At 39.1% G+C, this 26,550-nt stretch overlaps 1 protein-coding gene across 1 annotated transcript in view; it reads right to left on the bottom strand.

Moving 5' to 3' along the window:
- The window catches only part of CDCA2 (cell division cycle associated 2), a 41,312-nt gene continuing 16,128 nt past the window's right edge, over positions 1,367-26,550 (bottom strand). The window contains exons 7-15 of the mRNA XM_005684021.3: positions 25,839-25,926; positions 24,518-24,726; positions 23,647-23,731; positions 22,784-23,001; positions 17,778-17,856; positions 16,277-16,365; positions 15,296-15,433; positions 5,359-5,533; positions 1,367-2,724 (exon numbers count right to left, since the gene is read on the bottom strand). Of these exons, the coding sequence (XP_005684078.2) occupies positions 1,517-2,724; positions 5,359-5,533; positions 15,296-15,433; positions 16,277-16,365; positions 17,778-17,856; positions 22,784-23,001; positions 23,647-23,731; positions 24,518-24,726; positions 25,839-25,926 (2,289 nt within the window). The 3' untranslated portion in view covers positions 1,367-1,516. The remainder of the gene's footprint in view (positions 2,725-5,358; positions 5,534-15,295; positions 15,434-16,276; positions 16,366-17,777; positions 17,857-22,783; positions 23,002-23,646; positions 23,732-24,517; positions 24,727-25,838; positions 25,927-26,550) is intronic.

Raw genomic sequence — 26,550 nt, 5'->3', positions numbered from 1 at the left:
ATTTCTGAAACAATCCACCCTTTAGCAGGAGAAATTGGGGATCACTTCGAGTGTTAATGTAAAATACATTAGTCTTTAGCAGCAGGAGTCCCAGACCTATTGGTGCCAAGGAGGTAACAAATAGGCTCTATCTGAGGAGGGGGAAATGGGCGCCCAGCAGGAGCTTTCTTCCCTGTTGTGTTATTTATAGAGAGCCCTATTTGTTAACATGTTTCTGTGATCACTGGGAGAGGGAGAGCTTAATGATTTAAAGGATTTCAAAAACAATTGTTTAATGATACAATGATTTATGCATATTCACAAATTTTAGATATATAGCAATTTAGATTTTCAAATTGCTGTCGCCAAATGACAGAATGTATTGCTGAAACTTAGCTGGAAAAAACAAGTGCTAGTACTTGGTATTGTGAAATAAAAAGTTAGCAAGGCTGGAAAATGCCATGTTAAGAAAGAAATCAGCAGCCTACCACTAGGTTTCTAGTAAACCAATTTTCTAGGGGCCTTCAAGTGAGTTTCTTTCTGGATTTTTTTTTTTTTTAATGGAAAACCATAAATTAAATCCCAAATTACCTGAGACTAATTTGAATAACATGGGAGATGAGTCCTCCACTAGACTGTTTATATTTTCGCCAAAAAACCAATCTCTCACTTCCTACCTGACAAAGCATACAAGAGTCTTGTTTGAAGGTTAAAATGCTTTCACATTAGTTATTTTAAATTATAGATTCATTTCATAGTGATAGATTTGCAATATTCTTATTCTTATTGAAATTGAAATAAGAATTCTTATTGAAATTGAAATAATTCTTATTGAAATTGAAATAAGAATATTCTTATTCTTATTGAAAGAGTTTTTCAAAATCCCATGTTTAAGATTTGCTTTTAATCTATCTGCTAAAAGTTTTATTTGAGATGAAGTAAATGATTAAAGCTTCTCTTAACTTTAACCCAAAACAAGTTTTATCATTTCCATCTTTCCTAGTTGTTTTTGGGGGCAATATTTCAAGACAAAATATACCCTACCTCAGGCTGCTTTAAGTTTTCAACCTTATATAACCTTCAGCTTTCAGAAACTTACAGTCATTGCATTAATTTGTTAAAGAAAAAAAATCAAGCCAAAAGAAAACTCTTCTCATCCACATAAAACAAGTCAGTTCTAAAAGATGCTTTTTCACAACAGAAACTCTAAAGCTTCAGTGGTAAATATGTGCCAACATGAAATAAAACTCAAGAGATAAGTTGTTGGGTCTGAAACCAATCGTTTTTAACAGAATACCAACAAAACATTTCTCCTTTGAGGGGAGGACGTATTTAATACAATGCTTTAGGTTTGAAGGATGAAGAAATTCACTTATTTCTCCTTAAATGTAGGTTCAACTCAAATGATTTTATTGGAAACTTTTAATTCATTGAGGTTGAACAAAGATGGGAACTGGATGAAAGAATCTTTCAGGCATGAACAGTGGGTTACCTTCTCTCTTGCCAAACTGTCCTGCTGGCAGTGTCAGTGACTGCTTTAATTCTCTGATAGGTCTGATTCTCTCAAAGTCTCTTGGAGCGTGTTCTCTCCCTTTTGGCTGAGAAGGGATCTTCTTTTGCAGCCTCTTGACTGGGTGGTACTTTTAGGATTGGCAAGTGTGGAGGTACAGAAGCTTCTCCTCCTTCTCTTCCCAGGTAAGCTGGCAGCAGGAGCAGCAGTAAAGCCCTCACCATTCTCCTCACTTGATGTGGAGGGCAGCGTGCAAGGATCCTGCCTGGAGGACACAGGCTCGAAGCCTCTGCTGTCAAGAGTACCTACTGTTCTCCTCTTGGCTCTCTGTGAAGCACAGGAGGCAGGAGGCAGTGGAAGTGAAACCCACACGAGCCCTCCTTCGCTTTCCAAACTTCTCTGCAGCCTCAAGCTGCGTCTTACTTTGGTTTCGCTCTTTGTTCTCTGAAGGCTTTGCTCAATGGAATCAGATAAATCTTCACACAGTTTGGAATTTTCTAAACTAATTTCTACCAAGCTGCTCATGCTGTAGGAAGGTTGGAGGTTGCTGGTTCTTTCCAAATGTAAACCTGGCTCATCAGAACCACCCACAGAGTGTTCTCTGTATTTTCTTTCTCTGTCACTCACACCACTGCAACTTGCTGTGGAGTTTCGTCCCAAATCCTCACCTTGACTTTCACTTACTTTTCTCTGGTCAGTTAAGACATCTTCTGAATAATCCCATTCTTTTTGTGAATCGGGTATGAGATGCTCAGTCTGTAGTTTGTCTTCTGGAATGACTGAGAAGCCACTCTGTTTTTCACATGTGATGCTCATATCTTCTGAGATTTGAAAGAGGTTTTCCACATTTTGACCAGCAGCAGAAAGTTCTTGGGACTGCAGGGGAAAATCGAGTTTCCGATTATCCAATACAATGGGTGTTACAGTCACCAAAGTACAAGGAATATGGCTGTTTTCACACTCAGTCCCGGTTTTTAGTTCGTTTTCACTTTCCAGCGTAATTGCTTTGGGGATATTTTCATTTTCATCCATTTCTATAGAATTTATATTTGCATCTTGCTCAAAAGTAGCATTACTAAAAGATGAGGAACTTTTCATGTCAGAGCTGCAGGATTCAGATGCATCGTCTTTATTAAAGCCTTGAATCACAGGCCAATCTTCTGGGTCCTGAGACAAAAGATTTTCTCTCTTCAGAAGCATCACTTCTTCAAATTTACCATTTGAGTTGAAATCATCTAAGGGTATGTAAATAAGGTTAAATTGAATTAAAAAGCAACAATGGAAATAAACTTTCACAAATCAAAACAGGTGCCAAATTGTATCCGCCTGCGTTTCAAGCTTTCAAAAAGTCACAAGACCTACAAATACAACCCTGTGCTTTTCCACCCCCTCCATCTGTCAGCAGTCTGTCTTGCTCAGTTCTTCCTCAACCTACAGGTTAAGAAAATATGTACTTAATGCATGAATTAATAAAGCACACAACCCGAGACCAGGGAAATGAGAACCGTATCTGAAATGGCTTCCTCTATTCTAATGTGCTTCCCATACTACAAGGTCAGTTAGCGTGAGGCAGACACATTTTCCATTTCCCGAAATATGAATTACTGAAAACGGGCAACACTGTGTTTTGGAAACTTTTCTATCCATGTCCCCCCTTGACATAGAAAAGAGAAAATCTGGAATTCTGGGGGCATTTGAGGACTTCGTTAAAAGGGTACTTCTGAAGACACTCAGGTCTTATGCCTTGTGTTAAAAAATTAACATGAACTGCACCATACCCTCAAATACAGCCCTGTTGGTTTCCATTCTCTAGAAATCTCCCCCATTCCATGTCCGTCTCTGACTATAATTCACCCTCCAAGAAGACAAGTCATCTGGAGCCTGCCGTGTGTTTCTGACACCTGGTGTTACATCACAGGTGAAAAACACATCATCAAGGTTTTTAGGTCGCATAATACAGCCTAAGTGAATCCAGGCTTTGTGAGCTCTCAAGCTCAGTACCATGAGAAGTCATCTCTCTGGTTACTGCAGATAATAAAGTTTTTAATTGGTCAGTCAAATGTGTATAAAAAATGTTTCAAACAGAATTGAAACTGAAAGATAAAAACATAAGCTGAAGAAAAAAAAAAAACATAAGCTGAGCCCCAAACCTACCAAACAACCTGTCAGGTTTGAAAAGGTATTTATACATCCCTGATTTGGGTACTTACAATCATGTCATGGAAAGCTAGAGATAACATAGGACAGAAGCCCCTCAGTGCCAACCAACCCATATGTCAATTGGGCTCTTTAAACAACTTTAAAACATTGACATTTGTGTATTTTTCGTGAGATTAACATACTAGAAAAGGAAGGCAAGGGAGAAGGTTGGAGGGAAGAAGAGAGACAGAGGGATGGAGAGATGGCTTCAGACCCTCAGAGCAGATGAAACCTACAGATTAAGAAAAAGCTTCAGGTATTTTTGAAAAGAAATTCTCTAATAGGATGCACGATGGAAGATATGCACTAACAGTCACTGTTCAAATGCCTTTAGAAAAACCCTATGAGGAACTGGGGATATAATGAAAATAGGTCTTGGTTTCCAGTCTCATGGGAACGAAAACTTGCAAGGGAAGATGGTGGACAGATCATTATAAACCAGGTGGTAAAGGTATAATGTGAACAAAGAGTTTTCCTGGGAACGCAGCCAGCCTGGCTATGTCCTAAAGGCTAAGCAGCACTGTGCTCAGTTGCTAAGTTGTGTCTGACTCTGTGGCCCTGTGAACTGTAGCCTGCCAGGCTCCTCTGTCTATGGAATTATCCAGGCAAGAATACTGGAGTGGGTTGCCATTTCCTCCTTCAGGGGATCTTCCCGACCCAGGGATTGAACCCATATCTCTTGTGTCTCTATCCCATTGTCCCTTGCGTTAGGAGGGACATTACCCCTAGTGCTACCTGGGAAGCAGACACCAAGAGTCCATAATGACATGTACCATATTCACCCCTGAACCTACGATAGATCCTTTATAGTATGTTGCAAATGGAACGTTGGCTATAAATATTTGATGACTGACAAAGGAAGCTATTTTAAAACTGGTTCCATACAAAATTCACGCACCAAATGAACTCATTTTCAATTTTCAGGATGATTTAGTCGATTTAAACTCAAGCATTAACCAACCAGATGTAACTCCAATTCAATTTTTATCTAATCAGGGTATCAACAGACTTAGTCTTCCTTTTCAACAAGATTTTCCAAGTAATCAAGTTCGATTTATAAATGATATTTCCAGAAGATGTTTAGCAGTGCCAACTCTACTGAAGTTTTTTCAGGGCAAGTATTTCTTTTTTTTTTTTAATTTTTATTTTTAATTCATAGACGGTATACCTATTACTGAGCCATCACCTTGTTGACTTTCAGGAAGGGAATACACCACCAATCAGAATTCATTTTGCTTTACCAAAATGCTTTAAAAAGCAAAGACAGGGTAACAGGAAAAATTTCCCCCTAAAATTATATACAATATACTGTGTCTGAGTTTCTCTGGGGAGAGGGGCTGTCCAGCAGATTCTGAAAAGGGTCTAGGTGATCTGAAAGTTAAAGAACTACTGCTTTAAAAAAACAAACAAACAAAAAACCAACAACAAAAATACGCTTTTTTGGCCACACCTTGTAGCATGTGGGATCTTAGTTCCCCGACCAGGGATCAAACTCATGGCCCCTGCATTGGAAGCTTGGAGTCTTAGCCACTGAACAGTGAGGGAAGATGCCCATTGCTTCTTAACATTCTTGTGGGAACAGGAGGGAAAGAAGAGAAAAGGGGGAAAAACGGGAGGCAAATGGCAACAAAGAGGGAGAAGAGATACAGTGGTGACAAAGAAAACGTTACCTGGGCACATCCTCTGAACGAGGCTCCCAACCAATGGCGTCTCAGAGACCTCTGGCAGCTCAGGGATAGGGCTCAGGAGCGGCTTCTTAGAGGCAATGTCTCTTTCTCCATATAAAGACTTCTGGACACCTTTTCTCTTTCCCTTTCCTTTCTTCTTTTTGCAACTTTTTAAAGCCTGAGAAAATGTATTAGAACACCGTCACTGAGAAGGATGGAGCACCACGTACCCTTCTGACCCTCAAATTAAATTTTTACAGAAAAACTTAAAGACTAGTTCTTCCATTTAAAACTTGAGAAACTTGAGTCAGGGTGAAGGGGCTGGATAGTTTACAGGTGTCAACTAAAATAAAAAGCTGAACTCAATTTATGAATTGTAGAGTCACGGTCTGTATTTCCACAAAGCATGTGCTGAAATAAGTTCTGGGTAAGTGAAAAACAGGTGAGGTGCTGTAGAACTGGACAGACTGAAGACAAGAGGAATTGTAACTAGGATGTGGTTAGGATGCTAGAATGAGCTCTCTATTGGAAACTATGGGAAACTGTTTTCTGTTCCGAGATGTGGATGAAGAAACAACAGGTGTACACATAAAATCTGAAGATAACGCAAAGCTGCTTCAAACAAGAGATGATCGAATCAAGATTAAAATGATTAAGTCAAAATAAGATGGAATTCAATAAGCAGAAGCAGAAGATGAGAGAAAAGGTTTGGTAATAACTGATGGAAAACACGTGGGTTTCTATAAAAATTAAAACTGCTTTAATACTATCTGGAATGCAGTGTTCAATTCTGACTGCCTATCAGTAACTGAGCACTAATGCTCTACTGTTTAAAAAAGTCTCATATGGATATTCCAGCAATGCTGCTTCTAGGCATATAGCTCATAAAAATATAAAAACAATAAATAAGTTTCGCATGGAGAAGATTTGAAGGGAACTCAAATACTGAATTGAAATAATACAGTATTATTAGATAGGTTATTATGAGCAAAAAGAATGAAATATATTCCATGTGATAATACTGGAAAGAACCAGATTTTAGGTCAACATAAGGAATACATTGCTAACTGTTAGAGCTTCTGGAAAATGGCATCCATTCAAATATTCATGGAGAAACTGCTTTGTGCAGGTAATAATTTGCTAGGTATGAGATGTAAAAAACAAGTCTTTAGGGAACTCTTGGTTTAATGGCAAGTAATTGTAATACATACATACAGACCAGGAAAACCTCTACACAGACTGAGAAGACGGAGACCTGGCCTGCAGGAGGTTTTCAAGACAGGGTCCACAGGAAACGAAATGTCTAAGCCAAATTTTAACAAGTGAGAATTGTTTCGGTTGATGATGGGAGTGCAAAGAAGGGCTTTCCAAGCGAATGCAGAGGGAACAGATCTAAGCAAGGCAGCACAGAGCAGAGGAGGAGCTGCTCGCGGTCCACTGACCCACAAAGCAGCAGCAGAAGAGGCCAACAAAGCCAGCAAGGTCCAGCAATGCAAAGAACATACCCCAAAAGTAATGCGGGTTCACCACATGCAGATCTAGAGAGTGGAAACATCTGAGTCTGCATTTGAGCGAGAGTATTTGGGTGACAGCACAGAAGCGAATGGTGTGGAAGAGTGGAAGCTATTTAAGAGTACAGAAATGGCACAGAACTTTAAGTTCCTTGAGATTTCTATAGATATCCTGTAAAAACAAAAGAAGAAAAAAAATTCCATGAAAAAATAACTTTAGAACTGTAAAAGATAAATGGTCCTCTTGGTGATTTACAGTATACACTGAACACTAAATTCTCTGAGAAGTACTCAGTATAAATAACCTCTATATACATTAGAAAAATGCTGGCTTAAATATTTTTCCACGAAACACTTTTTTTTTTCCCCAGGGAACATCTGTTGATTTCCAAGGAACAGTTGGGAAAATTATAGTTTGGGTAATGGAAATGGAAACCAAGAGAAAAATCTTTACTTGGGCTCCATAGCTAAATTGCAATAGAGAAATATTTGGCTTTGCGCCAGTTGTCTTCAGTTCAAATCCTGACTCTGACACTTCACTCACTGCTTTGTAATCTTAGGCAAGTTACCTCACCTCTCTGTCCCTTAGTCTTCTCATCTGCAAAATGGGAACCACAAAAGCACACACCACAGAAAGCTGTGCTGAGCATTATGTCAATATATGTGAAATGGTTAAAGCATGGCTTGATTCATAGGGAAGGCTATGTGTTAGTTATTCTTTTTCTTCTTACTCCTTTGAATACTGATAGGGGAGGAAGTACTTTTAACATTAAATTATGCTCTTAGTGTTACTGTGTGACCTCGGCCCTACTACATTGGTTAGTACACTGTGATCAATGTCATCAGGATAGTTTCTGATTCATGGCTTAAGTAAATCCCCTTTTAACAGGATTCTGGAAATCTTTGTTTATATAAACTGTCTCCAGCATCTGCAACAGTGCCTGGAACTTGCTGGCTTCTCAAGAAACAGACATGAACTAATGAATGAATGAGAAAGGAAAAGTACAGTTAAACATAAAATTTGCCAAACATGAGGAAAGACTAGTATTGTTTTTTAACAGTCATGGACCAAGAGAAGGACACCAGCCAAAAAGAAAAAAGTAAAGATGAACTAAACAACACTGTAAACTACTACACTTCAATAAGAATTAATTAAAAAAAAATGAAAGCCTGCAGTCTGTCATGAAAACATATCTAGCAATGCTTATTTAACCCACAAGAAGGTTTTGTCTACAAAGGTTAGAATTTTATCAATACCTGAATTTTCCAATACAAAACGCCTTCTTTAGACTGTAATAAACAAGAGATGTTAAGTGCATGCGTACTCAATTGTGTCCAACTCTGCGACCCTATGGACTGTAGCCTGCCAAGCTCCTCTGCCCATGGGATGTTCCAGGCAATAATACTGGAGTGGGTTGCCATTTCCTACTCCAGAGGAACTTCCCGACCCAGGGATCAAACCCACATCTCCTATATGTCTTGCGTTGGGAAGCAGATTATTAACCAGTGAGCCCTCTGGGAAGCTAAGCAATTGGAATCCTCAGGAAGCCATGTGATCTAGAAATGATGAGATTGGTTTAGCAGTTGGAGACAAAGGACAACTGAAGATATTATGCTTAAATGGGATTCTATTTACTCCCTAATCACCATTATTTCTTCTCACACAGGTCATGCAACAGCTTACTTCTTGTATAATTTGCAAAATTAAATTAAATTGTTTTTAGAGTAACTTTAAAAATTATTTTAAAATAAATCAGGTACAGAGCAACACATCAAACTGAACAGGAAAGCTTCGGGTGAAAAGCAAACATTTTTCTGTCCCTGCCATTTACTTATTTATTGGCTCATTTTTAGTTCCTGTAGCTGGCTCCATCTCTCTAAATAAGGGGCTCAGATTGCTGTATTTTTAACATTTAATAACGTAAAGTTTCAAACACTCAAAAAGAAGAGAGAATAGGACCTTGAATCCCATGTTCCCAACAGCTAACTCCTCTAATTACTAACATAGAAATCATGATTCATTTATAACCCCCTTTGCTCAGATAAGCAAATCCCAGACAGGACATCATCTCATCTGAAAATCCTACAATAGCTCTAAGAGATAAGGGCTTCTTCCCCTCCCCCCCCCACACAAACAAACAAACAAAAAGAAACATTCTATTACCTGGCATTTTATTCTATTGCTCATTTTTTTCCTCTTATACAATGAACTTTTATTTTTCCCAGCTTTGAGATGTAACAGACGTATAACATTACGTAGGTTTAAGGAATACACATAAGTATATATATTGTGAAATGATTATCTTTTTTAAAATGACAAATACTAGTCAGCAATAAATGGAACTATTGATATACACAGATCTGGACAAATCTCCAGAGAATGATACTGAGTGAAAAAGCCAGTCCCAAAAGGTTACCTAAAGTGTGAGTCCGTGAACATAATGACAAAATGAAAGGAGAGGAGGACAGACTGGTCCTTAACCCTCCAGGACTGGCTGCTGGAGGGTTAAGCTGGGGGAGGCAGTGAGAGGAGGCTAGAGCTACAAGGCAGAAGAGATCTCTGCAGCAATGGAAACATCCTGCATCTTGACTGTATTTTGCTGTCTTACTACTGTGATACTGTACAACTGTTTTGCAAAATGTCACCATGGAGGGAGGTGGACAAAGGGTAGCTGGGATCTTTCTAGTTTTTCTGATAGCAGCATGCATCTTGAAAATGATCTCAAAATAAAAACTTAGGTGCAAAAAAACCCAGAGATAGTAGTTTTCCATAATATTTCCTCCGAGTTCCACTTTCTCCAAGTTGGCCTTAATTGTCTTTTTACAATTGTTCAAATCAGGATTGAACAAGGTCTCCACACATGTCATTTGGTTGAGATTTCCTTTGTTCTATGGCTTATACCCCTGCCATTTATGTGGTGAATGTCCTTGAGGCATATTATCCTGTAGTGGCCACCAAGCTCTGGATTTGGGTGACTGTATTCAAGGCAGAGGAAACAGAGATCAAATTGCCAATATCCGCTGGATCATCGAAAAAGCAAGAGTCCCAGAAAAACATCTATTTCTGCTTTATTGACTATGCCAAAGCCTTTGACTGTGTGGATCACAATGAACTGTGGAAAATTCTGAAAGAGATGGGAATACCAGACCACCTGACCTGCCTCTTGAGAAATCTGTATGCAGGCCAGGAAGCAACACTTAGAACTGGACATGGAACAACAGACTGGTTCCAAATAGGGAAAGGAGTACATCAAGGCTGTATATTGTCACCCTGCTTATTTAACTTATATGCAGAGTACATCATGAGAAATGCTGGGCTGGAAGAAACACAAGCTGGAATCAAGATTGCCGGGAGAAATATCAATAACCTCAGATATGCAGATGACACCACCCTTATGGCAGAATGTGAAGAGGAACTAAAAATCCTCTTGATGAAAGTGGAAGAGGAGAGTGAAACAGTTGGCTTAAAGCTCAACATTCAGAAAACTAAGACCATGGCATCTGGTCCCACCACTTCATGGGAAATAGATGGGGAAACAGTGGAAACAGTGTCAGACTTTATTTCTTGGAGCTCCAAAATCACTGCAGATGGTGATTGCAGCCATGAAATTAAAAGACGCTTACTCCTTGGAAGAAAACTTATGACCAACCTAGATAGCATATTCAAAAGCAGAGACATTACTTTGTCAACAAAGGTCCGTCTAGTCAAGGCTATGGTTTTTCCAGTAGTCATGTATGGGTTTGAGAGTTGGACTGTGAAGAGGGCTGAGTGCTGAAGAATTGATGCTATGAACTGTGGTGTTGGAGAAGACTCTTGAGAGTCCCTTGGACTGCAAGGAGATTCAACCAGTCCATTCTGAAGGAGATCAGCCCTAGGATTTCTTTGGAGGGAATGATGCTAAAGCTGAAGCTCCAGTACTTTGGCCACCTCATGCGAAGTGTTGACTCATTGGAAAAAGACTCTGATGCTGGGAGGAATTGGAGGCAGGAGGAAAAGTGGATGACAGAGGATGAGATGGCTGGATGGCATCACTGATTCAATGGACGTGAGTCTGAGTGAACTCCGGGAGATGGTGATGGACAGGGAGGCCTGGTGTGCTGCGATTCATGGGATCACAAAGAGTCGGACATGACTGAGCGACTGAACTGAACTGATTCAAGTATATCTTTATATTCGTTTATCTCCTGATACTTCCTATCAACTAGATATTAGACCCAGGCTTAATTAGATACAGCTTTGATCTTTTTAGGAAAAAGCATCTCATGGAAGGTTGTAAATGCCCTCATTGCACCAGTAGGCCCATGTTCTCTCCCTGTGTGCCACTACAAATGATCAGTGGTCTCAGGTGCCCATGACCTCTGGCTCCCCCATTAGCTTCTTCCTAACATTCAACAGCTTTCGTGAACAGATCTTTTTGATTAATGAAAACCATCCCTAAGAACTTTCCCTTATAAACTATTTGTTTACCTGAAACGTAGCTCAAATTTTATCTTCTAGCTTTCCAAAACGAAAAAACCCGAAAATAAGAGTTGATGCCCTAGACAGCTTCTAAGGTGACCTTTAAGTTTTGTGGTTAGTTTTTCATCATGAGGAAATTAAGTATTTTTTCCTATTTGATGTTTCTGTTTCAAACCACTGCAATCAATATCTCTGATGGTTACACTGTCCTACCTTTGGTCAGCAGAGGACCCTTCGAAATGATTGTGTGTTCTTTAACATGGCCCCAGAAGTTTCTCAGGCATCCTTGCATGCACATGGCTCCAGATGTGGGCTCATTTTCTGCAGTTGCTGCTGTAAATCTGAAAGTGGTCATTTCCCTAAGGTAATATTGATCCCTTTCAGTTGAGATAGTAGACATGGCAATCTAGGTACAAAGGAGGCTCAGTGCTTCTACAATTTATCAACAGAAAGAGCTAGAGAACTGTTTTAAACGGGAAAAGCATGTGTTCATGATAATTTAAATTAAAATTTAGTCTAACAAGGTTTTGAATTTGATTTTAAAGTTTATCTTATTTCCAGTGAAGAGTCTGGATTCCTATTGCTGTTCAGTCACTCAGTCGTGTCTGACTCTTTGTGTCTCCATGAATTGCAGCATGCCAGGCCTCCCTGTCTTTCACCGTCTCCTAGAGTCTGCTCAGACTCATGTCCATTGAGTCGGTGATGCCATCCAATCATCTCATCCTGTCATCCCCTTCTCCTCCTGCCTTCAATCTTTCCCAGCATCAGGGTCTCTTCCAATGAGTCAGCTCTTGGCATCAGGTGGTCAAAGTATTGGAGCTTCAGTCAGCATCAGTCCTTCCAATGAATATTCAGGACTGATTTCCTTTAGGATTGTCTGGTTTCATCTCCTTGCAGTCCAAGGGGCTCTAAAGCGTCTTCTCCAACATTACAGTTCAAAAGCATCAATTCTTTGGCACTCAGCCTTCTTTATGGTCCAACTCTCATATCCATACACGACTATTGGAAAAACCATAGCTTTGATTAGATGGACCTTTATTGGCAAAGTAATGCCTCTGCTTTTTAATATCTATCTAGATTTGTCATAGCTTTTCTTACAAGGAGCAAGCGTCTTAATTTCATAGCTGTAGTAACCATCTGCAGTGACTTTGGAGCCCAAGAAAATAAAGTCTGTCACTGTTTCTATTGTTTCCCCATCTATTTGCTCTGGATTCTTAATGACAGTAAAAAAAAAAAGACATGCATATACTAATCCCTTCTTATTTGCTTCATTGTAGAGCAAACTTTTTCTATCAGTGAGTGTTACTGTTTAAGTTTTTCTGCAGTTATTTTTGTTCCTGAGGCAACAGAGGATGAGATGGTTAGACAGCATCACCTGACTCAATGGACATGAATGTGAACAAACTCTGGGAGATAGTGAAGAACAGGGAAGCCTGGCAAGCAGTAGTCCATGGGGTTGCAAAGAGTCAAACACACTTGGCAACTGAACAATAAAATCAACATACATCCCATTCGGAATTTTCACACTTCTGATCCTGAAAAAAATTTATGAGGTTAAGCCACTGACTTGATATACAGTTACATCAATTTGTTTCATTTTGCTTACAAGTTTAAAAAATTGAACTATAATTGCTTCATAATCATGCAGAACCTTTACAGTTCAAAGTTAAAAGTAAAAAACACATTCAGGGAAATCTAGCCTTTTCCTTTCTGTTCCCTCCTCTGTCTCTTCTCCCTACAGGTAACCAGGTTTTATTAGTTTTTAATCTATTCTATGTTTTCTCGTTGTTGTTGCTGTTGTTCATCATATATGCACACACACATTTTTTTTTAAATGTTCCCTACTTTCTTAGATAAAAGGCAATATACTGGTTTGTCACATTAGCTGCCATAACAAAATACTGCAGACTGGGTGGCATGTTGTTGTTTAGTCACTAAGTTGTGTCCGACTCTTTGCGACCCCTTGGAATGCAGCCTGCCAGGCTCTCTTAACTCCTGCATTGGCAGGTGGATTCTTTACCACTGAGCCACCCAGCAACGTAAGAAATACACTTTTTCTTACACTCTACTGTTGGTTGAAATCACACTTATTAAAGTTCCCTATTGTTTTTAAAAAATTTTATTTTTGGCTGTGCTGGATCTTTGTTGCTGCACATGGGCTTTCTCTAGTTGCAGTGAGTGGAGGCTACTCTCTGGTTGCAATGAGTGGGCTTCTAACTGTGGTGGCTTCTCTTGAGTCCTTGAGCTTCAGTAGTTGTGGTACATGGGCTTAGCTGCCCCCAGACATGTGGAATCTTCCTGGATCAGGGATGGAACCTGTGTCCCCTGCTTGACAGGTGAAGTCTTAACCACTGGACCACTATGGAATTCCATAAAGTTTGTTTTCTATTTGCTCCAAAACTCCTACATACAGACTTTTCTTTGGGATGGTACAGAATGACCTTTTTTTCTTATATGGCACAACTTTCATTTGCTCAATCACAGGCCTTTTTCTTCTTCCCTTCAGAGACACCCCCCAACCAACCCCACCCCCAGAGCACTCTTCTCTTGTTCAAATTTGGGATGATTGCTCTTCCAGGCTGACTGAACAGCTATGATCAGAGATTTCTGTTCTCTGTCATTATTATTAGACCCACTGTTCCTGAATTCTCAAGCTTACTTCCTCATTTTGCTAAATTATCTCCTCCAGTAACATTAAAAGACTAAACTTCCAGAGTCTAAATGGATGAGTTTACTTATGGAAATGTTGGTTTTTGAAGTGTTGGCAGGGTAGTTTAAGGAAAGATGCCTAGTAGGTAGCTGAACCTATATTTATAGACAGGAAACATATGAGCATTGTCAACTGTGTTGCACATGAAACCACCCAGGAAATAAGCTGTTTCAAAGGTCAGAGAGTAAAATAGAACTCTGGGTAACATAAACATTTAGGAATGGGTGGAAGGACACAAACCTTTAATAGAGACCATATAGGAAAGATCTCAGTTTTGTCAAATGCTGCAGGGCCAGCCAGTAGGAACAAGATCTCAAAAGATGAACTGGATTTTAGCTACTAGGTTACAACTTAGTAACCTAAATAGTGGAAAAATAATGGAAAAATAATTAACATAATAACATCTGACACAGTGACTCTGCAGTGGCCCGTGAGGCTCTCCAGCAGCAACGCTGGATGGGAGAGGGAATAATGGTGGCATTAACCCAGGAAGGAAGCAGAATGAAAGGGATGAAGACCCGAGATTACAGACCAGTGTGTTGAAAACAGCTTACACGCCTTAGGATGAGGGAGGAAACATAGAAGATGAACTCATAGGAATTCTGAAAGCCTAAGAGTAAACATAACACTAGAGGAGGTATGAGTAAGGTGGCTTGAGAACGCTGGGTGGAGAGGAGGCTGGGGGTGTAGAGGGGGACATACAAAGGTCTTGGGTACCAACAAGCTGTGGATGTGACAGGGGAGGGTCCAGTCACTGAAGCAGGGAGCACCAGGACCTGGGTTAAAGTGCTAGATCCACCTTCCACAAAGAAACAGTGATGTCATGAGCCGACACAGGCCTCCAGAAGTGGAGGAAGACAGAGCTAGTTTCTGAATTCTTCCTTCAATATGGAAGGTCATCCATCAACCCACTGGCAGCAGCCAAGTCAAACAAGTGACAGATGGCACACTCATCCCTGAGAAATTCCCTCAGAGGATTCCCACAGAAAGTATAGAGAGACTAGACCAGATTCGAGTTGGTGACTCCCAGCACTGGGTATACCCAACCCAATCCAATGAAGACAATTTAAAAACGGCTTTTGGGTAATGCACAATTGAGTATATAATCTCTTACGGCCCCTTCTATTCTATGATGACTTGATTTTTAATACTCTTGGTCCCATGTCAACTAGAAAAAAATTTGTTTTCGTGTTTTCCTGACCACACCACAAACAAATGTACTATGTCTCCTCTTTGTCACATCTTTAAGCACACACTCACCCGATTCTTCCGAGGAAGGACTCTGTCTGCATGCTTGCTTTCTTGAGACTTCCTCCTATTAGTTTTCTTTTCTTTATACGGCTGAGCTTCTGCATTGAGTAAGTTGCAAACACTCTCTTGTGAAAAACTGATCAACGTCTAGAAAGAAAATTGAAAGCAGGGCTACCGTGAAACACAGGCAGTCACATTTTCATTTCACATGTCTTTTCCCTCCCCTGTGGATTCTACCATTTTACATCTCATTTCTGCAGAAGCTCATATAGCAATATTAATAGTATTAACATGCAGAAGTTAATATAACACGGTAAATCAACTAAAGTTCAATAAAATTTAAAAAAAATAAAAAAGAATCATTGTCTCAGGCACCTACTGAACACCTATAATTTAGTATTAGTACCTAACTACTGATGGGTTATGAGGGGGAAAAATCATGAACTGTTAGATTATCTAAGTTTGACTTCTGCGTTTATCATCCAACGATATGAGCAAAAAATAGTATCAGTATGCTATATGTTTATGCACTATGGTGCTGTAGACAAAAATTCAAATTCAACTAATTTAATAAAATCGCAGAAGACATGCATTCAGTGGGAGTTATGCTCACACTGAAAACAGTGGAATGTAGTTTAGGAAAAAGTTATGTCATTTTCTGATTGTTAATTACATGCTACTCTTCTCCACTTTGCACTTTGATGCAATTTATAATAAAACCACGGAGATCTCAAAGAAACTTTCTAAACAGATGACCTTCCACTGAACACACACTCTGAAATCATCTTGTTTAAATGTATTTTTCTTCTCACGGAATTGAGATCACATCAGGAAAACAGCATCATCCTGGGTTACATGGTAGGTAGGATAAGATATTAGCTCTTAAAACATCAATTAAACCAAGATTTAACCAATAAGTTATTTGATCATGAAAACAGAAAGAAAAAAAAAAAGCTATTGCAAGATTTAGAAAAAAACACAAGCACTTACCCTTCTTCTGTTAGAGGTCCGCGTTGCTCTACCAACACTGAAGGGGGCTACATTCTCATGGTTACTTGAAGAGGCAGAGGTATCAGTGCCTGATGAGCAAGATACAGCAAAATTAGGGAAGCTCACAAAAACTTTTAGATCTGCTGTCTTGGAAACACTGGATACTCTTGAATACTAATTTTGTTTTTAGTATCCTATAGTCACTAAGTTCAGAGAAGGCAATGGCCCCCACTCCAGTACTCTTGCCTGGAAAATCCCATGGATGGAGGAGCCTGGTAGGCTACAGTCCATGGGGTCGCTAAGAGTCGGACACGACCGAGCGACTTCCCTTTCACTTTTCACTTTCATGCATTGGAGAAGGAAATGGCAACCCACTCCAGTGTTCTTGCCTGGAGAATCCCAGGGACAGCGGAGCCTGGTGGGCTTCCATCTATGGGGTCGCACAGAGTCAGATACGACTGACGCGACTTAGCAGCAGCAGCAGTTGTCACTAAGTTGTATCTGCCTCTATGCGACCCCATGGACTGTAGCCCGCCAGGCTCCTCTGTCCATGGGATTTTCCCAGGGAAGAATGCAGGAGTGGGTAGCCATTTCCTTCTCTCTGGATCTTCCCGACCCAGGGATTGAACCTGCAACTCCTGCATTACAGGCAGATTCTTTACTGCTAAACCACTAGGGAAGCCCATATCTGAACATAAATGTTAATTACCATGAGAAATAAATTTTGAGATTCAAAAAATTTTAAAACATTAAAGTACTTTCACAAAGTTCAAAAAATTGTAATGGGATCACTTTTGATGGTATAAAGAGAAGGCAGTGAAGCACGTCAAAGAGCATAAACTCTGGAAGATGACAGACTATGATTCCAACTTAGTTCTGTTAGTAACTTAACATTCGACACATTGGATTCTGTGCTAATGAGCTCAGTTTGTGTCCGAGAGACAATAAGATATGTTGGTGATCCATTAAAGGATGTCCACTAGGGGAGAGACATGAATAATGGTTCCCACTCTACCTGCTCTGCCCATGATATTTGCCGGCCAAGTCTTGGTTTGTCAGAAAAGCCCAGAGAGATCTTTGTTGCCTTGTCATAATCATAAAAAAATGCCAGAGACCTTGGAAGATACGTGTGCACAAAATGCCATGTTGATGAACAATTTTGTATATTTACAAATGATGCTTACTAACCCTTATCCTTTCAATTGTGCAACCTGATAAAGAGTTCACTGTGAATCCTTAACAGTGGAGAGAGCAACTCCTCTGCTTGCAGTGACTTGAAAAAATGGGGCTACCCACCGCAGGAAGTTAAGCGTGGGTGATCATAAAGTATGTGACTCGGAATGGAATGAGATGGATATGAGATTTCTTATAAGCTTTTCTATACTATTTGGGTTTTTTAAAAAATCAACTATGATCATAATAAAAATAAAAATTTAAAATTAAGGAGATCTTCATATATACATACAGTTAATAATATTTATGATTATTTAAAAGTTACTACCTGAAAGAGTCTCAGCAATTGAAGACATATTAAGAGAACTCAAAACGGCAAACGAAACCTGAAGAGGCTCTATGTTTTCCTAAACAAACAAAAGGGTAGAAATTAGATATCTTTAAATTCAGTGGACATATAAAAAATGTGCCCCAAAGAAAGTAAGATATATCTTTGTAGAATTAATTGTAATAAGCATAAAGACAGGAAATCAATAAGGGATTAACTAAATTTAATAAAAGCAAAATAAGATACTGAATATAAATATAATTGGTTTATAATATTTACAATCATCCTAAAGGAAACCACATTTACTAACTATAACCCACCAAAATAATAAAACTTTTAAGTGAAGGGTAGGCATTGATGATCCACCAATAAGTTACTTTTTGAATCATTTGAAGTCCCATATCCTAACCCCAATAAAGTAAGAAAATCTATTAACAAATACAACCTAACATTACCTAATATTTTTCAGGCAAGCTTCAAGGCAAATATAAATGCAGATGTCAAATCTTTTCTTTTACACAGCCAGTATAATGGTAGCTGTTAATTTTTCATAGATAAAATCTGTCAGGTTAAATAAATTCCTTTATCACATGTGTGCTCAGAATTAATCAGAAATCAATGCTGGATTTTGTCAAATGCTTTTTCTTCACCTACTAAGAAGCCCGTATCATTTTTCTATTTTATTCTGTTAATATGGTGAATTCCATACTGTTTTTCAAATAGTAATCCAACTTTGCCTTTTGGGGGTAAAAATCTCACTTACTCATAATTTATTTCCTTTTGCACATTAATATGTTTATGAGGATACTGGCTGTAGTGTTCTTTTCTTATAATGTCTGATTATAGTATCAGGTTAAGGCTGACAGTGATGAATTGGGAAGCATGCTCAACTCAATCGGAAATGAGTCCTGAATATTCATTGGAAGGATTGATGCTGAAGCTCCAAAACTTTGGCCACCCAATGCGAAGAACAGACTCATTGGAATAGACCCTGATGCTGGGAAGGACTGAAGGCAAGAGAAGAAGGGGCCGACAGAGGATGAGATGGTTGGATGGCATCGCTGACTCGATGGACATGAGTTTGAGCAAACTCCGGGAGATGGTGAAGGACAGGGAGGCCTGGTGTGCTACAGTCCATGGGGTCGCAAAGAGTCAGACATGACTGAGCGACTGAAGTGACTGACTGAGGCAGAATTAGTATTGCACCTTCCTTAAATGATAGAATTCATTAGTAAAGTCATTTGGACATGCAATTTTCTTTGTGGGAAGGTTTTACCTACAGTTTCATTTCTCTAGCTGATACAGGGCTAATGACACCACTTATTTCTTCTTGAGTAAATTAAGTTCATATCTTTTAAGGAATATAGCTTAAGTTCTTGAATTTAGTGGCATAATATAAAGTTGTTCATATTATTTTATTATCCTTTCAATGTATCGATTATTAGAAAATTAGTTATGTCACCTCCCTTATTGCTTGTATTGGTAATGAGTATCCTGTCCTTTTTTCCTGAATAGTCAGATTAGAAGTTTACCATTATTTTCTGTAGCACAATCTTGATTTCAATGATTTTTTCCTCTAATGTTTTTCTGTTCTCTATTTCATTGATTTTCTGCACTTAAAAAAATAATTTTATTTATTTTTGGCTGTGCCGGGTCTTTGTTGCTGCTCATTCAGTTAACAGTGAGCGGGGGTCACTCTTTGTTGTGGTACACAGGCTTCTCACTGCAGTGGCCTCCCCTGTTGCAAAGTGCAAGCTCCAGGGAGCTCAGGCCTCCACAGCTGCATCTCCCAGGCTCTAGAGCTCAGGCTCAATATTTTGGCGCGTGGGCCCAGCTGCTCTGCAGCATGTGGGATTTTCCTGTACCAGGGAACGAATCTGTGTCTCTTGCATTGACAGGTAGATTCTTTACCACTGAGCCATCAGGGAAGCCCTACACTTATTTTTATTACTTTCTTTCATCTTAGTTTGATTTTCTTTTTCTAGTTTCTTAAAGTGGAGGCTGAGATCATTAATTTCAGACTTCTCATTTTCTAACATAGCCTTTAATTTTTAAAAATTTCCCTAGGCATGGCTTTAGTTGTACCCCACGTATTTTTGTCATTTTCCTGTGGTTTATATCTTTAAACTTATTCCACTTCTGTTTATAGCCTAAGAACCTCTCCCTACCTTGATGCCATGCTAATTTGGTTGCATATAAACAAAAAATTGTTCTTACTCTTGCTTTGAACAACTGTCCTCATGAAGACTAAAAAGAAGGAGTCCGTTATATCTGCCCAAATATTTAGCATTTTCAGCGCTCTTCATTCCTGTGTAGATGCAGATTTTCATGCAGAACTATTTTTCTTTTGATTAAAGGGCTTCCTTTTTAATACTTCTAAGGCTAACCTGTTATGGAAATAGGATTATTTCAACTTTCCTATGTCTGAAAAAGCCTCCATTTCACTTTTTGTTTTGAAAGATGGTCTCACTGGATAGAGAATTCTCACTGTACAGGTATTTTGTATTTATTTATTTTTTTGCTCCAAGTACTTAAATACATCTTTAAGAGACGTTGCTATACTGTCTTCTGGTTCCCATAGTTCCAGCAAGAAATCTGCTGCTGCCTCTCTTCTATTTTGTCTTATGTCAGGTGTCTTTTTCTCTCTGGCTCCTTTTAGGCCATTTATTGTTGATTTTAAGCTTTCTGTATGTTACGTTTCCTGTGCTGGGAATTTGATGAACTTTAGGATCAATGTGCTTCTAATTCTAAAAAATCTGAACATTTTCCAGCCATTGCTTTTCAAGTATGTTTCTTCTGTTCCTTTCACTATCTCCTCGCCTTTGGGAACCCTAATTACAAGTATATCATATTATATTATAAGCAGAATATTCTTATTTTACCTGAAGTTGTCCCAGATCATGAATTGTCTGCTTATTCTTTAGTCTTTTTCTCTGTGTTACTGAGAATAATTTCCATTGCTACATCTTCAAATTCACTAATCTTTTCTCTTGCAGTCTCTAATATGCTATTAATCTCACCCAATACATTTTGTTATTCCTGGAGATTTTAACGTATAGAATTTGATTCGGGTCTTTGCTTTATCTTTTGTGTTCTTAAGCTCAATCTTTTCTCACATTCTTGCATGCACAGGAAATATAGTTAAAATAACTCTTTGATTGTCTCTCCACAAATGTTACCATAGGTATCATGTCTGGGTCTATTCTTACTGATTGATTTGTCTCCTCATTATGGACACTGTTCCCTACGCAACTCTTAATTTTTACTTGAATGCCAGACATTTTGAATTTAACGTTATTTGGTGCTAGTTTTGTTCTGGTGGGAAGGATCAAACCATTTTATTGAGGGCCTTCAGAGGAGGGGTGAAGGGCTGGTGGACAATCATATCTGATGCCTGTAACCTGGCTCGGACCGCCACAGCTTCACAGTTGCTCAAAGTACTTCTTTTATTCTTGGGTTTCATTATGCAATGCAGCTACATGAATACAAGTTGGCTGTTAGTTTAATTCTGCTCCATTTAATGAGTCAATATTATGAGCATCTGACACCCTCTGAATTATAAGGCTTTGCTACAAAGGTTGGTACGAACACAGTTCCAGGTATGTGCATGCATGCTAAGTCACTTCAGTTGTGTTCAACTCTTTGCGACCCTATGGGCTGTAGCCCACCAGGCTCCTCTGTCCATGGAATTCTCTAGGCAAGAATACTGGAGTGGGTTGCCATGCCCTCCCTCCACGGGGGTTTTCCCGACAAAGGGATTGAACCCACGTCTCTTACATCTCTTGCACTGGCAGGTGCGTTCTTTGCCACAAGTACCACCTGGGAAGCCCTGAGTGAGCTCTAGGCATTTCCCTCTGCTCCATTTGAGTGGTTCCTCCCTGGCCTGCGGCAGTTTACTCACAAAGGTATGTAGACCAGCACTGACCAGAGAGACTCTTAGCAGATCTCCAGAGTTCTCTCTGTGCAAGTCTCTTCTCTGGTATTTTACCTGGCGAACTCCAGCCTCCTTCACCTTCCCAGGCCCAAACTCCATCTTCTCAACTCAGGGAGACTTCCAGGCTCTGTCGAGGTAACGCCTCCCTGTGCTGCAGCCTGGAAATCCAGCCCAGGCAGCAAGATGAGGGGGCTCTCATGAGGTTTACCTCCCTTGTTCCCCTGGGATTACTGTCTGCTTCCAGTAGCCAGTGTCTGTGAACCACAGTTTCTTATCTTTTTCTCTGGCTTTTGAGTTCTTTTTCATGGGAATATAAATTAGGTCCCTCTTACTCCATCTTGGCCAAAAGCAGAATATTCTTATTTCAAGGTATAATAGCGAGAGAGAATGAATAATAGTCCCAATGTAAAATGGGTAAGTAAAATTAATAGGTAATTCTCAAGAGAAGAAATTCAAATGGCCTACAAACATGTGAAAATGCTCAAACCTCACTAGCAAAATTTTCAAGTCATCTTTTTCTCCTATTAAGCTATTAAAAAAAAAAAGTACAGTTAATACTCAGGGTTTACAAAGATATAATAAAATAGGATTACTTATAGTACTGTGAGTTCAAACAAGTACATACTTTCTGAATGCTAATTTAGCACTATGTATCAAAAAAATTCAAAAATTGTTCATATCCCTGAATCCAGTTATCCTACCTGTAGAAATTTAGAACAATTTATATTATAATATATTGATTCTAAGATTGCTGTTCTTTCACATCTTAACACCTCTGAAATCTGAGCACATGGTGTGTGTCAGTTTAACTTTCAGCATTTTTTCTCAAAGAACAGCAAGCACATCTTACAATCAGTAAGGTTCCAGGAAATATGCTATGTTCAAGGAGTCATGGAAGTTATTGTTTTTAACGGGAGAAAACTGGTAGTAATCTAGCTAGAAAATGCACTAACTTATATCATGACCCACCATTCATTTTGTTTCATGATTTCAAAGCATAATTACTGGTCACGCCAATAGGTGAGGTATGATGAAAATATAAACAAGTCTGTTTCACACTTCCCATACTTACAAGATTCTCTTCCTTGTCATCAAAATTTGGTTGAGGTAACCGCTCAGGAACTGGAGACTGTTCAAGTAGTTGGGGACCAAGGCTGCTTAAATCCTTTCTACGGACAGGTGTTTGTCCTTTACGCAGTGGAGTGTTAGCTGGCAAAGATTCATCAAACACTTCAGGGCTTAGGTCCTCTCCGAAAGTAACTCTCTTCCTCTTCTTTGAATTTGGCAAGGCTGTGAAAGTGAAAGCGAAAGCCACTCAGTTGTGTCTGACTCTTTGCAACCCCATGGACTATACAGTCCATGGAATTCTCCAGGCCAGAATACTGGAGTGGGTAGCCTTTCCCTTCTCCAGGGGATCTTGGATCTTCCCAACCCAGGAATCGAACCCAGGTCTCCCGCACTGGAAAGGCTAGTACTTTACAATTTTCTTGACCTTCTGTAGATAACTACATTTCTTATCTAAAAGGCATATCCTAGAATCTTAACATGACTGGATTGGCTATTCGTATAATACAAAACATAGTTTGTAGAGAGAAAAAAAGTTTAAAATGGAAGAGATATACAATATTTCCAATTAAAATGTGGTAATAAATTTTAAGTAAATTTTGCATGCTGAATTTAGATGACAAGAATGGAATATCATTTCCTCTACAAATTTCACCATTATACAAAAATGGATAGATGAAGTGGATACAGCCAATTCTGAGACTCTCTAGACAGACTCCATCCCCTACTCCTCAAATATTCTTCATTCCCAGGTAATTTCAGAAGCATCAGGCATCAGCAGGTCATTGAAAATATCACAGACTATCTCAGATGTTTTTAATAACAATAAAATTATATCCACATGCTTCAAAATAAACCTGAAGTTCTTACCTGCTGTTTGTTCTTTGCAACAGTTTGCAAGACTGGAGGTTAAGCTTGGACACGTTCCATCATTATAGAGGTTGTCATGGTGTTCCTAAACAAAATAAACAACCATGAATAACTTTACATATATAAATACACATACACAGTCATTAAGAATGGCAACTTGGAATTCCTTTTCTGCCAAGGATAGATACTATACAGTACTGCAGAGTACCTTTACTTTCATAATTGATCTAACTTAAAATACCATGATATTAGCCACAAAGAAAAACTGGGTTTCCTAGTTATTACTCTAGTAAGTAGTTTTAAGCCAAAATGAAAAAACAGGAATCCATAATGTGGGCTAAATTCATTTCCTCCTTTTGGATCTGGCAAATGAAGTTAAAGAAAATATGAGTGGGCAGAATTACAGTGTACTCTGGACAGTGTCAACTGAGGTATACTGTATAAATGATCTGAAGTATAAGACTTTCCCCAAAACAAGAAAAAAAAACAAGTATGTAAATAGCATAATATGGTGCTTTGGCTTTTTTTTTTTTTTTTTAAATGTGCACTATTTTTATTTTATTTGGACCATTTTAAAAGTTTTTATTGAATTTGTTACAATATTGCTTCTGTTATGTTTTGTGTTTGTTTGTTTTTTTTGGCCAGGAGGCATGTGGAATCTTCAACATACTATATGCCACACTGAGTGTTAATGAAAAAATAAAGAGCAAAAAGAAAGTGCCAAGTGCTACTACAAGCGAGAAAGAGGAGGTAAAAAATATGGTGAGACATTTTCTATTAGGCCAGTATGACATAATATTTCAGAGGTACTTCTGGGAACCAAAAGCAATCTTGATTTGATTTGCTTTAGGAGGTGTAGCTGTCTACTGACCTGCAGGCTTTCTACACACAGCTTCACAGTGGGTTTCTTCAGTACAGAACGCAGAACAAATGTCTTGGAGGACTGAAGGTCCTTCTGGCACAGTGGGGTAACCAGGGACCTGACTTTGGGAGCTGTGTCTGTGCTCACTTCTGTAGATTTATCAACTGAAACGGCATCACTGGATCCTCTCCCTTCCACGGAGGCAGCATCCTGGATTCCTTCAACAGAGTTGTAACCATGAGGCGGGCAGATATCTGAATCAGTCCATTCTACACCAAAGGTAGTGTGTATTTGCAAAGGGAGGAACGTGCTCCTCGGAAATTCAACCCTAAGACATCCTGCTTAGAATGTAACATCTGGGATTTTATTTGGAAATACAAAGGAAAAAAAAAGAGAGGAAAGTGGCACTGGTCACAGCTTTTAGTTCAAATCGAACTACTGAGGGTAAAGGTAAGGAAGGTGTTTCAGCTCCATGCAAGGTTAAATAGGAATCCTTGGCTCAGCTATTAACTGTTAACCTGCCTCCACTCATGACACCTATGACGGCCATCGTGAAACTAACCTGAGCTAGACAATGAATCTTGACCAATTTTAGTGCTGCAATCAGAAGCATTTCTAGGATGCCAGCCTGGTCCTAAAACTGCTTCTGATTGCAGCACTAAAAGGATGGAGAGGACAAGATGCTGAGGAGAAAGATTATCAAATAAAACAATTCACATTCTGTGTTATTTAGCTGCTAAGTCATGTCTGACTCTTTGCAACCCCATGGACTATAGCCCCCCAGGCTCCTCTGTCCGTGGGATTTCCCAGGCAAGAACACTGGAGTGGGTTGCCATTTCCTCCTCCAGGGGATCTTCTTGACCCAGGGATCAAACCCGTGTTTCCTGCACTGGCGGGCATTTTCTTCACCACTGAGTCACCAGGGAAGCCCTCATGTGCTGTTAAATAAGCAAGGCTCCCACTGCAAATTCTCATAGAAGACCACTGCCTGATGACTGACATGTAACAAGTATATTCTGGGTGCTTAAGAGATATAATGATAAACACAACAGTCAAAGCCTTCATGGCCTGTGGACAAAGAGACAACATAAAATATAGTAACTGGGAGGCGCAGAAGGAAGGAGGTGGCTGTGCCTGTAAAAGGGCAGTACGTCATCTCTCACACAAGAGCTCTAAAACATTTCTACTAAACCACGAGCTCCTAAAATGCAAGGAACGGTTTCAGTGTGTCCAAATGTTCGCATATAAGTAAACCAACCATAAATGTCTACTGAACAAACATTTCATGGGTGAATTTAGCACAGGTACCAAGGAAAAACATAACACTTACCACTTGAAGCCTCTGTAAGTTCTGAAAGTAGAGGAGATTCATTCATTAAACATCCATACTGTAGATCTAAACCAGATGCAGAAGATTTCTTGGGGGGAAAAAGCAGTAAAGAAGTATTAAATTTCATTATTTATAGGATTACTATTTTTATAAAGATCTGAGTTAGCCATTACAGATTATCTGGAAATCTGAAGTTAAATCAATCAATACATCACTTCATTATCTAGTTAATTTTTACGGGAATTATGTCGGAATAGAACTAAAAACAGAGTATTCATTCTCACTGACTCCTGAACATCCAATCCAACAATGCTCAGTTCCCTAGGAAGTGTTCATAGGGCACAGTTTTTGCTGCCTTATTGTTTGAAGTCTAGAATACTATGTTAACTATTTTCCCAGAGGAAATTCTCAAAATAATGAAAAACAAAATTACTAATCAAACAATAGAAGATATCAAAAGCTAGAAAGGGAAAACCATTAGTGGTCAGGGTAGAAAACACACTCCTATTAATGTGGAAACCATTTCTAAATCATGCTGTGTGTCCAAAAATTAATCAAAATTCTGATTAAAAAATTACCATCAGATGATTTCATATCAACTAGAATAGGGCAGAGAGAGCAGAGATTATAAGCGACCCTGAGATACATGTGAAACTCATGGGTCCTGATGGTTGACCACAATGGGCAGCAAACATCTACTAAGCCAGTCTAG

The sequence above is a fragment of the Capra hircus genome, chromosome 8 (genome assembly GCF_001704415.2).
Source record: "Capra hircus breed San Clemente chromosome 8, ASM170441v1, whole genome shotgun sequence".
Taxonomy (NCBI): domain Eukaryota; kingdom Metazoa; phylum Chordata; class Mammalia; order Artiodactyla; family Bovidae; genus Capra; species Capra hircus.
This window is presented reverse-complemented; position numbering and strand designations above follow the sequence as displayed.